Source organism: Neomonachus schauinslandi, chromosome X (genome assembly GCF_002201575.2).
Source record: "Neomonachus schauinslandi chromosome X, ASM220157v2, whole genome shotgun sequence".
Taxonomy (NCBI): domain Eukaryota; kingdom Metazoa; phylum Chordata; class Mammalia; order Carnivora; family Phocidae; genus Neomonachus; species Neomonachus schauinslandi.
The window spans coordinates 53452968-53466141 of record NC_058419.1 but is presented as its reverse complement, the minus strand read 5'-3'; the positions used below and the strand labels follow the sequence as shown (position 1 = coordinate 53466141).

The window sequence follows — 13174 nt, the reverse complement described above, 5'->3', positions numbered from 1 at the left end:
TATCTATTAATTTCTGAGTTAGTATATAATAGTACATATAATACTTAATTTTTTTCAAACTTTTATTTAAATTCTAGTTGGTTAACATAGAGTGTAACATTGGTTTCATAAGTAGAATATAGTGATTTATCACTTACATATATCACCCCTGTGTTCAACAAAACAAGTGCCCTCCTTAATATCCATCACCCATTTAGCCCATCCCCCATCCACCTCCTCTCCATAAACCTTCAGTTTGTCCTCTATAGTTAAAAGTCTCTTATGGTTTGCTTCCCTTTTTTTTTCCCTTCCCCTATTTCATCTGTATTATTTCTAAATTCCATATATGAGTGAAATCATATGGTATCTGTCTTTTACTGACTGACTTGTTTCACTTAGCATAATATACCCTAGCTCCATCCACACCCTTTCAAATAGCAAGATTTCATTCTTTTTGATAGCTGAGTAATAATCCTATATATATAGGATTATATATATATATTCTTATATTATAGGATTATATATATATCCTTATATATATAGGATTATATATCTATTATATATATATATTTATATATATAATATATATGTGTGTATATATATATATATTCCACAAATTCTTTATCCACTCATCAGTCGATGGACATTATGGGCTCTATCCATAATTTGGCTATTGTTGATAATGCTGCTATAAATATTGGGGTGCATGTGTTCCTTCAAATCAATATTTTTGTATCCTGTGGGTAAATAACTTGTAATGCAATTGCTAGGTCAAGGGTAGTTCTAATTTTATTTTTTTGAGGCAATTCGACACTGTTGTACAAGGTGGTTGCTCCAATTTGCATTCCCACACACAGCGTAAGAAGGTTCCCCTTTCTCCACACCATCACTAACATCTGTTGCTTCTTACGTTGTTATTTTTAACCATTCTGACCAGTGTGAGGTGGTATCTCATTGGGATTTTGATTTCTATTTCCCTGATGATGAGTGCTTTTGAGCATCTTGTCTTGTGTCTGGTGGCCATCTGGATATCTTCTTGGGAAAAATGTCTATGTCTTCTGCCAATTTATTGACTGTTTTTTTTTTTTTTTGGTATTGAGTTTGATAAGTTCTTTATACATTTTGGATACAAGCACTTTATCATATATATAATTTGTAAATATCTTCTCCCATTCTGTAGGCTTTTCATTTTATTGATTGTTTCCTTCCCTGTGCAAAAGCTTTTTATCTTGATGAAGTCCCAATAGTTCATTTTTGCTTTGTTTCCCTTGCCTACAGAGACGTGTCTAGTAAGAAGTTGCTATAGCTGAGGACAAAGAGGTTGCTGCCTGAGTTCCCCTCTCGGATTTTGATGGTTTTCTGTCTCACATTTAGGTCTTTCATCCATTTTTAATTTATTTTTGTGTATGATGTAAGAAAGCGGTCCAGTTTCATTCTTCTGCATGTGGCTGTCCAGTTTTCCCAACACCATTTGTTGAAGAGACTGTCTTTTTTCCATTGGATATTCTTTCTTGCTTTGTCAAAAATTAGTTGACCACGTAGTTGTGGGTCCATTTCTGCATTCTCCATTCTGTTCCATTGATCTATGTGTATATTTTTCTGTCAGTACCATACTATATTCAAGACTATAGCTTTCTATTATAGCTTGAAGTCCAGAGTGATGCCCCCAGCTTTGTTTTTATTTTTCAAGTTTGCTTTGGCTATCTGGGGTCTCTTGTGTTTTCCATACAAATATTAGGATGGTTTGTTCTCTGTGAAAAATGCTGGTGGTATTTTCATAGGGATTACATTAAATGTGTAGGTTGCTTGGGTAGTATACACATTTAAACATAATGTGTTCTTCCAATCCATGAGCATGGAATGTTTTTCCATTTCTTTGTGTCCTCTTCAATTGCTTTCATGAATATTCTGTAGTTTTCAGAGGTATAAATCTTTTACCTCTTTGGTTTGGTTTATTCCTAGGTATCTAATCATTTTTGGTGCAATTGTAAATGGGATCAATTCCTTGATTTCTCTTTCCTTCTTCATTACTTGTGTATAGAAATGCAACAGATTTCTATACATTGATTTTATATCTTGTGACCACTGTATTCATGTATCAATTTTAGCAATATATTGGTAGAGTCTTTGAGGTTTTCTATATAGAGTATCTTGTTGCCTGGGAATACTGACAGTTTGATTTCTTCCTTGCTGATTTGGATGCCTTTTATTCCTATTTGTTTCTGATTGTTATGGCTAGGACTTCCAGTAATATGTTAAATAACAGTGGTGAGAGAGGACAGCCTATCTTGTTTCTGACTGTAGAGGAAGAACTCTTAAGTTTTTCCCCCATTGAGGATGATGTTAGCTGTGGGTCTTTCATATATGACTTTTATAATGTTGGGTATGTTCCCCCATCACTACTTTGTTGAGCATTTTTATCAAGAATGCATGCTGTATTTTTTCAAATTTTTTTTGCATCTATTGAGGAGATCATATGGTTCTTATCTTTTCATTTATTAATGTTATGTATCATATTGATTGGTTTGCAAATATAGAACCATCCCTGCAGCTCAGGAATAAATCCCACTTGATCATGTTGAATAGTTTGTTTAATATACTGCTGGATTTAATTTGCTTTGTATCTTGTTGAGAATTTTTGCATCTATATTAATCAGCAATGTTGGCCTGTAATTCTTTTTAGTGGAATCTTTGTCTGGTTTTGGAATCAAGGTAATGCTGGCCTCGTAGGATGAGTTCGGAAGTTTTCCTTCTATTTCTAGTTTTTGAAAGAGTTTGAGACTAGGCATTAATTCTTCTTTAAATGTCTGATAGAATTCCCCTGGGAAGCCATCTTCCCTGGACTTTTGTTTTTTGGGATATTTTTTATTATTGATTCAATTTCTTTGCTGGTTATTCTTCTGTTCAAATTTATATTTTTTCATGTTTCAGTTTTAGTAGTTTGTATGTTTCTAGGGATTTATCCATTTCTTCCAGATAGCCTAATTTGTTGGCATATAATTTTTTATACTATTCTCATAATTGTTTGTATTTCTTTGTTGTGGGTTGCAATATCTCCTCTTTCATTCTTGATTTTATTTATTTGGGTCCTTTCTCTTTTCATTTTGATATGTCTGGCTAGGGGTTTATCAATTTTATTAATTCTTTCAAAGAATCAGCTCTTAGTTTCACTGATCTGTTCTACTGGGTTTTTTTTGTATGTTTGTTTGTTCCTATATCATTTATTTCTGCTCTGATCCTTATTATTTCCTTTCTTCTGTTGGCTTTAGGCTTTATTTACTGTTCCTTTTCTAACTCCTTTAGGTGTAATTTTAGGTTGTGCATTTGAGACTTCTCTTGCTTCTTGAGGTAGGCCTATATAGCTATATACTTCCCTCTCATGACTGTCTTTGACGCAACCCAAAAGTTCTGGACTATTGTGTTTTCATTTTCATTTGCTTCCATATTTTTTAAATCTCTTTAATTTCCTGATTAGCCCATTCACTCTTTATTAAGATGTTCCATAACCTCCATGCATTTGTGGTCTTTCCAAATGGTTTCTTGTGGTTGAATTCAAGTTTCATAGTGTTGTGCTCTGAAAATATGCATGGTATGATATGATCACAATCTTTTTGTACTTGTTGAGGCCTGATTTGTGATCCAGTATGTGATCTATTCTGGAAAATGTTCCATGTGCATTCAGAACAATGTGTATTCTGCTGCTTTAGGATGAAACATTCTGAACATATCTGTTAAATCCATGTAGTTCAGTTTGTCATTCAAAGCCATTGTTTCCTTGATTTTCTGATAGTTGATTTGTCCATTGCTGTGAGTTGTTAAGTGCCCTACCATTAGTTTATTATTATCAATGAGTTTCTTTCTGTTTGTTATTAATTGATTTATGTATTTCTATGTTCCCACGTTGGGGGCCTAAAGATTTACAATTGTCACATATTCTTGTTGGATAGGTCCCTTAATTATGATATAGTGCCCTTCATCAACTCTTGTTAAAATCTAGTTTGTTTGATATATGTATAGCTATTCTGGCTTTTTTTTTTTTCATGTCCATTAGCATGATAGATGGAGCTCCAACCTCTCACTTTCAATCTGGAGGTTTCTTAAGGTTTAAAATGTGTCTCTTGTAGCCAGAATGTACATGGGTCTTTTTTTTTTTAATCCATTCTGATAGCCTATGTCTTTTGATTAGAGTGTTTAGTCCACTTACATTCAGAGTGATTATTGATAGATATGAATTTAGTGCATCATATCATCTGTAAAATCATTGTTTCTTGAGATTTTCTGTTCTTTAGTCATCGTTGATTTTGCTCTTTCCCTCCCAAAGAGTCCCCTTTAATATTTCCTTTAGACTGGTTTAGTGGTGATGAATTCCTTTAATTTTTATTTGTCCAGGAAACTCTTTATCTCTCCTTTTATTCTGAGTGGCAGCCTTGATGGATAAAGTATTCTTGGCTGCATATTTTCCCCATTCAATATGTTGAATATATCATGCCACTCTCTTCTGCCCTGACAGGTTTTTGTGCAGAAAGCTGCTGTGATCCTTATTTCCTTCCCCTTGTAGGTTGAGAATTTCTTTTCCCTTGCTTCTTTCAGTATTCTTTCCTTATGTCTCTATTTTGCAAATTTAAATATGATATGTCTTGGTGTTGGATAGCTTTTGTTGATTTTGATGGGAGGTCTCTGTGCCTTCTGAATTTGGATGTCTGTTTCTTTCCCCAGACTAAGGAAATTTTTAGCTATAAGTTGGTCCTATAAAACTTCTGTGCCTTTTTCCCTGTCTTCTTTTTCTTGGACTTCTATGATATGAATGTTATTATGTTTTATGCAGTCACTGAGTTCCCTATGTTTACATTCATGGTCTAATATTTTTCTTTCTCTCTTCTTTTCAGCTTCATTATGTTCCATAATTTTATCCTCTATATCACTTACTCATTCCCTGCTTCTTCCGTACTGTGGCAATTACATCCATTTGGTTTTGCATTTTAGTTATAGCATTTTTACTTCAGCTTGACTAGTTTTTAGGTCTTTTATCTCTGTGGTAAGGGTCTCTAATTCTTCTATGTATTACTTATATCTATTCTGATTAGATCCCTGGCCATGACATCTTGTTCTTTCTTTTGGGATGAATTCCACCATATTGTCATTTTGTCTTGGTCTCTGTCTTGTGTGTTAAGAAAGCCTGTGCCTGGGGGCACCTGGGTGGCTCAGTTGGTTAAGCGACTGACTTTGGCTCAGGTCATGATCCTGGAGTCCCAGGATCGAGTCCCGCATCAGGCTCCCTGCTCAGCGGGGAGCCTGCTTCTCCCTCTGACCCTCCCCCCTCTCATGTACTTCTCTCTCTCTCTCTCTCTCAAATAAATAAATAAATAAATCTTCAAAAAAAATAAAAGAAAGAAAAAAGAAAGGAAGCCTGTGCCTGGTCCTATTTGCACTAGAGCTGAAGCTTTGTAGCACTCTATGATCAGTAAACATGGTGCATGTAGGGAGGTTTGTGCTGGTCTTCTAAGGGAGGGGCCCATTGCTGATATGGCTCTCAATCACACTTGCCTTAGTAAAAAAGGCACCTGCACAGTACATGGGTGTGGGGCTGGTGTAAGTGTCTCAAGCTTCCACTGTGTGTGCTGTGCCACTCACTGAAGGCCATCTGTGCTGATAGGAGGGGTGAAAAATGACTTCAGCCCACTCTGTTCCCTGGAGAGGGGAGTCCACACTCACTGCTGTTCAGGAAGCCCTCACAAAAGAACGAACTATCTCTCCTCTTACGTCCCAGGCTTCTGGCAGATTCCTGCTTTCACCCTATCTGTGTCAATGCCATCTGCCTTCCTGGCAGTGGTGCAGTGCTCCTGTGTTTTTATCTCATGCTTATGGCTGGATTTCACAACTCCAAATTTTAGGGACCTGGCATGACATGGACCTGTACTGATCCTCTGGAGTAGATCCTCCCCATGCTGTGGCTGATACTGGTTTGTCCCAGAAAAGCAGTTGCATAACTGCACAGGGCTTTAGAGTTCATGGCAAAGCACAGCAAAAAGCCATCCTCCAGGTTAGCTGTCCTCAGCAGGTTTTTCTGCTTGTATGCTAATGAATGGGGCAGCTTAATGGTGCCTGCTGGTTCTTTTGTTCCCTGAGAGGCACTGCTCCTTCTCCCAAATGCACTCCAAGAAGGGGAACTGTATCTCCCAGCATGACCAAGGAATCCTCAGAGTACACCATCTGTTCCTGTGCCTCTTCCCTCCTTCTTCACTGGAGCAATACTATACCTGCCAGACTCAACACTGGTGATGGTGATGTCTTCTAAAACTTTAGATTTTCAGCTCTGCTCCTTATAAAGTCTTGCAATAATCAGCCCCTCTTGTTTTCCCAATCAGTGGTTTTGGGAAAGTGTTTTTCTTGTGCAGTCCCCAGTATGCTGTTTTATCTTCCCCTCCTCATCTCTCTATCTCCCCCCCTCCATAATCAGGGCTCCCTCCCCTGTGCAGCACATGAGATTCTTTTTTCCTCCAGATCACATCACTGCACCTCCTACCTTTCATGATGTTTCCTCTTTTCTCCCTCTAGTTATGCAGTTTGGTCTCAGTCCTCAGATTAATTTCATGGGTGTTTAGAATGATTTGGTAATTACTTGTGTTTGAGGGACAAGGCAAGCATAAGGTCCTCCAAGTACTCTGCCATCTTAACTCCTCCTCCTACATATATTGCTTTAGAGAAGGAAAATGGTTTCACTTTTTTAACCAGTTCATGTCATGATTTTGTGTCTCTTCAGAATTAGTGTTGAAAATTTTATGCAGAGTCTGCTTATTGTCCTGAATTTTAAAGAAAATTTATCAATATTTGACTTTAATGATTTGTAAACCAATTTTCATTTTTCAGCTTAAGAGCTAAACATTTCTTAGGATATGTTTTCTAAATGTGTTTGTTTTCTTTTCCATTGTTGTCATGTCATCTGTTTTGCTTCTTTTATTCATACCTCTTTACCCTTAGAAATAAGTCTAGATCCATTTTATTTTTTTCTGTTATTTTCAGTTACCAAATTAGAAAAGATTTTGATAACTAAGGTTTATACCACATTAAAATTGCAGTCTTAAAATGAAAACAAGTACTTTACCTCTCTGCATAAAGCCACCTTTCTTTTTCACACCATTTTATTTGAAAATTCTACATTTAAGTATTACCAGAGTTGACTATTAATTCCAACAATAAGTTAGAATTGTGTGTGTGTGTGTGTGTGTGTGATAATTATCATGGAAGTATAACCATTTTATGAAGAGTGGAGTGTTATGGAATTTTATTTAGATGATTGATTCTACCTGAAGTGTATTGTAAAAGCACTGTGGGTTATATGTATATATATATATTTTTTAATATATATAATATATATATTTCAGCTAGTACTACTATTCAGTTGCACTGCTTATAGATGAAACAATTTATATTAAAAAAAATAAATGTGCTGTGTATATATCAATGAAACTTAAAATGGGCGAGGCTCTTTCATTAATCATTATCATTGTATAGAGATATGCTTTCACCTTCACTTTTTCTATCTCTGACCTATACTTTCTCTCTAAGCATTTCATATGTCTTGTGTTTCATAATGTTATAGGGTTGCAGGGTTCTTGTCTCATGGTGTCAAAGAATGAATCTCATGGACACAAAAGGGTGAAGTGAAGTGAAAGTTTATTAAGTGAAGGTGAGAACAAAGAAGGAAAGAAAAGAGCTCTCTAGAATGAAATGCCACTGTGGCTTTTAGTGGCAGTCTTATTGAGAACTGACTGGGAAGCTTGTGGCCTTGAAATTCTTGTCCCATCTCGGTTTGAACAAGGACTATTGATAACATCTTTAAAGGCTTACTTCATCTTTGAGGTCTGGTCATTTTCTGTGACTAAAATGTAGCTGCCAAAAAAAAAAAAAATACTCCCTAACATTCAGGGCCAGGTGTTCTGGTTTGTTCCCTTATCTCTGGTTTTGTACGCCTCAGCATTTGGAATTTCTCTGAGTCTGCTCACATAGTCACCTGTGTGAGCCTAGTCAGGGGAGTCAGGGGCCTCCTATCTCTCCCTGCCTATACCTTAACCTTTTCCTTACTCAATAATGTTCTAATTTTATTTAAAACTGATTTTTAGGGACGCCTGGGTGGCTCAGTTGGTTAAGCATCTGCCTTTGGCTCAGGCCATGATCCCAGGGTCCTGAGATCGAGTCCCACATCAGGCTCCTTGCTCAGCAGGAAGCCTACTTCTCCCTCTGCCTGCCACTCCCCCTGCTTGTGCTCGCTTGCGCTCTCTCTCTCTCTCTGACACACAAATAAATGAAATCTTTAAAAAAAAATAAAACCAATTTTTAAACATGTTCAAAATGTTTATCTTTAACATTTTTATACTTACAAGCATATTTTAAATATATCAGGAAATCATTTCTACTGTTGATCTTAAAATTTTAACAAAGAATAATTTTGGTAATTGTCCAGATCAACATATATCCAAGTGTTTGTAAACATGTAATTATTTTGTTTAAAAGTAGACTTTTTTAATTATCCCAGGTCAAGCATGATCTTAGTGTTTTCTAGGAAGGCCATAATACAATGCCTGAATTTATTTTCCTAGGAAATAATGGTAATGTTTTCTAATCCCCAACACTCTAATTGTGAGAAATGAATTTTAGCTGTGAAAAATAGCTATATTATAGATAAAGTGTCTTAACCAAGTTAAGAATACTTCTATTGGGTCATCCTCATGTTAGTGTCTGTTGATTTTTGTTTTTTCCCATTATTTTTTTACCACCTCAGATTTGGAGGCAGAGCAAGGTGTTAAGTAAAAACAATGTTTTTCTTTATACTCCAATTCCTGTAGGAGGTTCCATGAGAAAATTTCAATAGAGGACTCTACTTAGCTATCATAGGCAATGAAAATAGAAAATCTACTGAGATTTTGCAGAATGTTGAGTTCAACAATACATTCCCTATAGGGAAAGGACTAATCACTACACAAGAAGCTAGCATATAGCATAGGCTTGGTCTGATTTTAGAAAAAAAATATATTACAGGAGAGAGATTTTATGGGTTATCAGTCTTCTACCTTATCTATCTCAGTTGTCACATTCTCTGAAAAATGAAGTTGAAAGTATATTGCAATACATTGCAGTTTAGTTAAATTAATATAACATGTTGGAAATAAGACAAAATATTTATTGTATTTAACTTTATGAAACTCTCTTTCTAGCTTTCATCCCTGGACTAAAGAAAGGTACAGTAGAAATCAACATAAACCATAATCATGATGTATATTTCATTTTAAAATGAATTGCTAATTTGTGTTTGATTTAAGAAGTTTTGTTCTTTTCAGTTACAAAACATTGCAATTTCAACTGTTTCAAACACATTTTTAGTATGTTTAACATGAACTGATATCTAAAAAAGGTATTCAGTCAGTCTGGTATCCATGAAACTGGATGTTTTATCCAAGTTATGTGTAATTACTATTTAGATAGCAAAATTAACATGACCTTATAGACATTTTTTGATTTACGGTAATTACTTTTAACTTACCTCCAGATTTAATTATTCATTTTTCTTCTTTTACAGTTTAAGCATATTCAACATTTTGTCTGAGGAGGTATTCAAGATATAATTCTACTTTTCTATACTTTTATTCAAATTAGATTATAAATTGCATATGTTGTTTACATACCTAACAAAATAATTGTTTACATGCTTTGTGAACTTGTAAATAATATGTATTTTCTTTGCCAAATTATAATGTGTGATTACATGTGAATCTCTATAAGTTAAGGTTAACAGAAAACAAATTTCTTTAATTATGGAGTTTAAGCAATCAGTTCAAATGCATATCGTTTTATTGTGCTGATAAAATTTTAAAATACTCCAGGATATTTTGAATGCTCCAAAAGTATTTACACTCTGCATACACACACCTATTTTTTATTGTCTACTTCATATTTGAGGATGGCCCTGACCTGTTGTTCCACTGTTATTTAAAACAATAATTTATTTCACTTCTTATGCTTCTATTTTAAAATATAATTTACAGTCCTGGGCGCCTGGGTGGCTCAGTTGGTTGAGCGACTGCCTTTGGCTCAGGTCATGATCCTGGAGTCCCTGGATTGAGTCCCGCATCGGGCTCCCTGCTTGGCAAGGAGCCTGCTTCTCCCTCTAACCCTCCCCCTTCTCATGTACTCTCTCTCTCTCTCATTCTCGCTTTCTCAAATAAATAAATAAATCTTTAAAAAAATAAATAAAACAAAATAAAATATAATTTACAGTCCTTTGATATTTTGACCAAGTGGAAATCATACTCAAAAAATAAATCTTGAAATCAGTCATAAAAATCTAAATTGTTATGTAAAGAACCTCACCATTAATCTTTAATTTAAACATATCTATACTAGCAGCATGCTATTTATTTATTTATTTAGTATTTTAAATGTCTTTAATGTTTTGGCTTTTTTATATTGTGCTGCAGCAGTTCTTGTGTGAGCTTGAGTATGCAATGTTTATAGGGTAATTCAGGTGAAAGTGGATGCATTGTATGTATTTCATTTTGTCTCTTCCCTTCTCATTAGTGTTTAGGAATCCCCTGAAAAATACTGTTTAGGAATTACACCTATCTAATAGGTGTGGGAATGTGTTTGTTGTTGTAAGACAAAGTGAAGGTGTTTTTATTATTATTATCATTATAATTATGGAAGTATAATTGAGATACAATGTTATATTATTTTGAGGCATTCAACATAGTGATTCAATAATTCTATATAATACTCAGCACTTACCAAAAGTATAGTCACCATCTGTTCCCATACAATATTATTGACTATATTCTCTATGTTGTACTTTTCATCTTTGTGACATATTAATTTTGTAATTATAAGTTTGTATCTCTTAATCCCATTTATTATTCCCATTCCCCCACTCACTTCCCCTTTGGCAACCACCAATTTGTCTTCTGTATTTAAGAGTGCGTTTTTGTGATATTTTTGTTCATTTGTTTTGTTTTTTTTGATTTCACATGTAAGTGAAATCATATGGTATTTCTCATTCTCTGTCTGACTTAGTTCCCTTAGCATAATCCTTTCTAGGCCCATCCATGTTGTTGCAAATTGCAACATCTCATTCTTTTTTATGGCTAAGTAATATTTGATTGTATACATAACCCACATCTTTATCTCTTCATCTATTGATGGACACTTAGGTTGCTAACATATCATAGCTATTATAAATAATGCTAAAATAAACAGAAGGGTGTGTGTATTCTTTCAAATTAGTGTTTTTGTTTTCTTTAGTTAAATACCCAGTAGTGGAATTACTGGATCATATGGTATTTCTATTTTTAATTTTTTGAAAAACTACATAGTGTTTGCCACAGTAGCTGCACCAGCGTACATTCCCACCAACAGAACACAAGGGTTTCTTTTTCTCCACATCTTTACCAACACTTGTTGTTTCTTGTGTTTTTTATTTTATCCATTCTGACAGGTGTGAAGTGATATCTCATTGTGTACCAATTTACATTCCCACCAGCAGTGCACAAGGGTTCACTTTGCTCTGCATCCTCATCAGCACTTATCATTTCTTGTCTTTTTCATACTAGCCATTCTGACTGGCATTAGGTGATATCTCATTGTAGTTTTGATTGGAATTTTCCTGATTATTAGTGATGTGGGGCATTTTTTTCACGTGTCTGTTGGTAATTTGTATGTATTCTTTGAAAATGTATCTATTCAGGTCCTCTTCTCATCTTTTAATCTGGTTGTTTGTTTTTGGTGTTAAGTTGTATAGATTCTTTATATATTTTTGATGTTAACCCCTTATCAGATATATCATTTGCAAATATCTTCTCCCATTCAGTAGTTTGCCTTTTCATTTTGTTGATAGTTTCCTTTGCTCTGCAAGACCTTTTTGTTTTGGTGTTGTCCCAGTACTTAATTTTTGCTTTTGTTTTCTTAACCTGAGGAGATAGGTCCATAAAAATGTTGCTGGGGTATATTTCCAAGATTATTGCTTACATTTTCTTTTAGGAGTTTTATGGTATCAGGTCTCATATTTAGGCTTTTAATCTAATTTGAATTTATTTTTGTGTATGATGTAATAAAGTGGTCCATTTTCATTCTTTTGCATGTAGCTGTCCCATTTTCCCAAACCATTTATTGAAAAGACTGCCTTTTCCCCATTGAATCTTTTTCCCTGCTTTTTCATAGATTGAATGACCATATATATGTGGGTTTATTTCTGGGATTTCTACCCTGTTTCATTGATCTGTGTATCTATTTTTGTACTAGTGCCCTACTATTTGATTACAATAGCTTTGTATTATATCTTGAAATCTGGGACTGTGATAACTCCAGCCTTGTTCTTTATTTTCAAGATTAATTTTGTGGTTTTATACAAATGTTAGGATTATTTGTACTAGTGTTGTGAAAAATGCTATTGGTATTATGATAGTGATTACAATGAATCTGTAAATTGCTCTTGGTAGTATGAACATTTTGACAATATTAATTTTTCTAGCCCATGAGCATGGTATGAATTTCCATTTGTTTGTGTTGTCTTCATTTTCTTACATCAATATCTTATAGTTTTCAGAATATAAGTCTTTAACTTCCTTGGTTGAATTTATTCCTAGCTATTTTTGGTGCAATTCCAGATGTGATTTTTTTTTTTTAATTTCTCATTGTGCTACTTCATTATTAGTGTATGGAAATGCAAAATATTTCTGTATATTAATTCTGTATCCTATAACTTTACTGAATTCATTTATCAGTTCTATTAGTTTTTTGGTGGAATCTGGTGTTATATATATAAAACCCTATATCATGTATCATGTCATCTACAAATAGCAGCAGTTTTACTTTTTCCTTGCCAATTTGGATGTTTTTAAATTTCTTTTTCTTTTCTGATCACTGTAGCTATGACTTCCAGTACTAAGTTGAATAGAGTGCTGAGAGTGGACATCCTTGTCTTGTTCCAGATCTTAGAAGAAAAGCTTTCAGTATTTCACCATCGAGTATGATGTTAGCTGTGGGTTTTTAAGATATGACATTTTTAATATTGATATGTGTTCCCTCTGAATCTATTTTGTTGCACAAATATATTCTGTTAAGTGTGTTTTCTAAACTATTGAAGTGATCATATGGTTTTTATCGTTCCTCTCATTAATGTGATATATCCTATTAACTGATGTGTCAACAT

The 13174-nt window shown here is 34.3% G+C and overlaps 1 protein-coding gene across 1 annotated transcript in view; it reads left to right on the top strand.

The window, feature by feature from the left end:
• Positions 1 to 13174, top strand: part of PCDH11X (protocadherin 11 X-linked) — a 569875-nt gene that overhangs the window by 410383 nt on the left and 146318 nt on the right. The window contains 1 exon segment of the mRNA XM_021693221.1: positions 9192 to 9215. Coding sequence (XP_021548896.1) covers positions 9192 to 9215 — 24 coding nt within the window.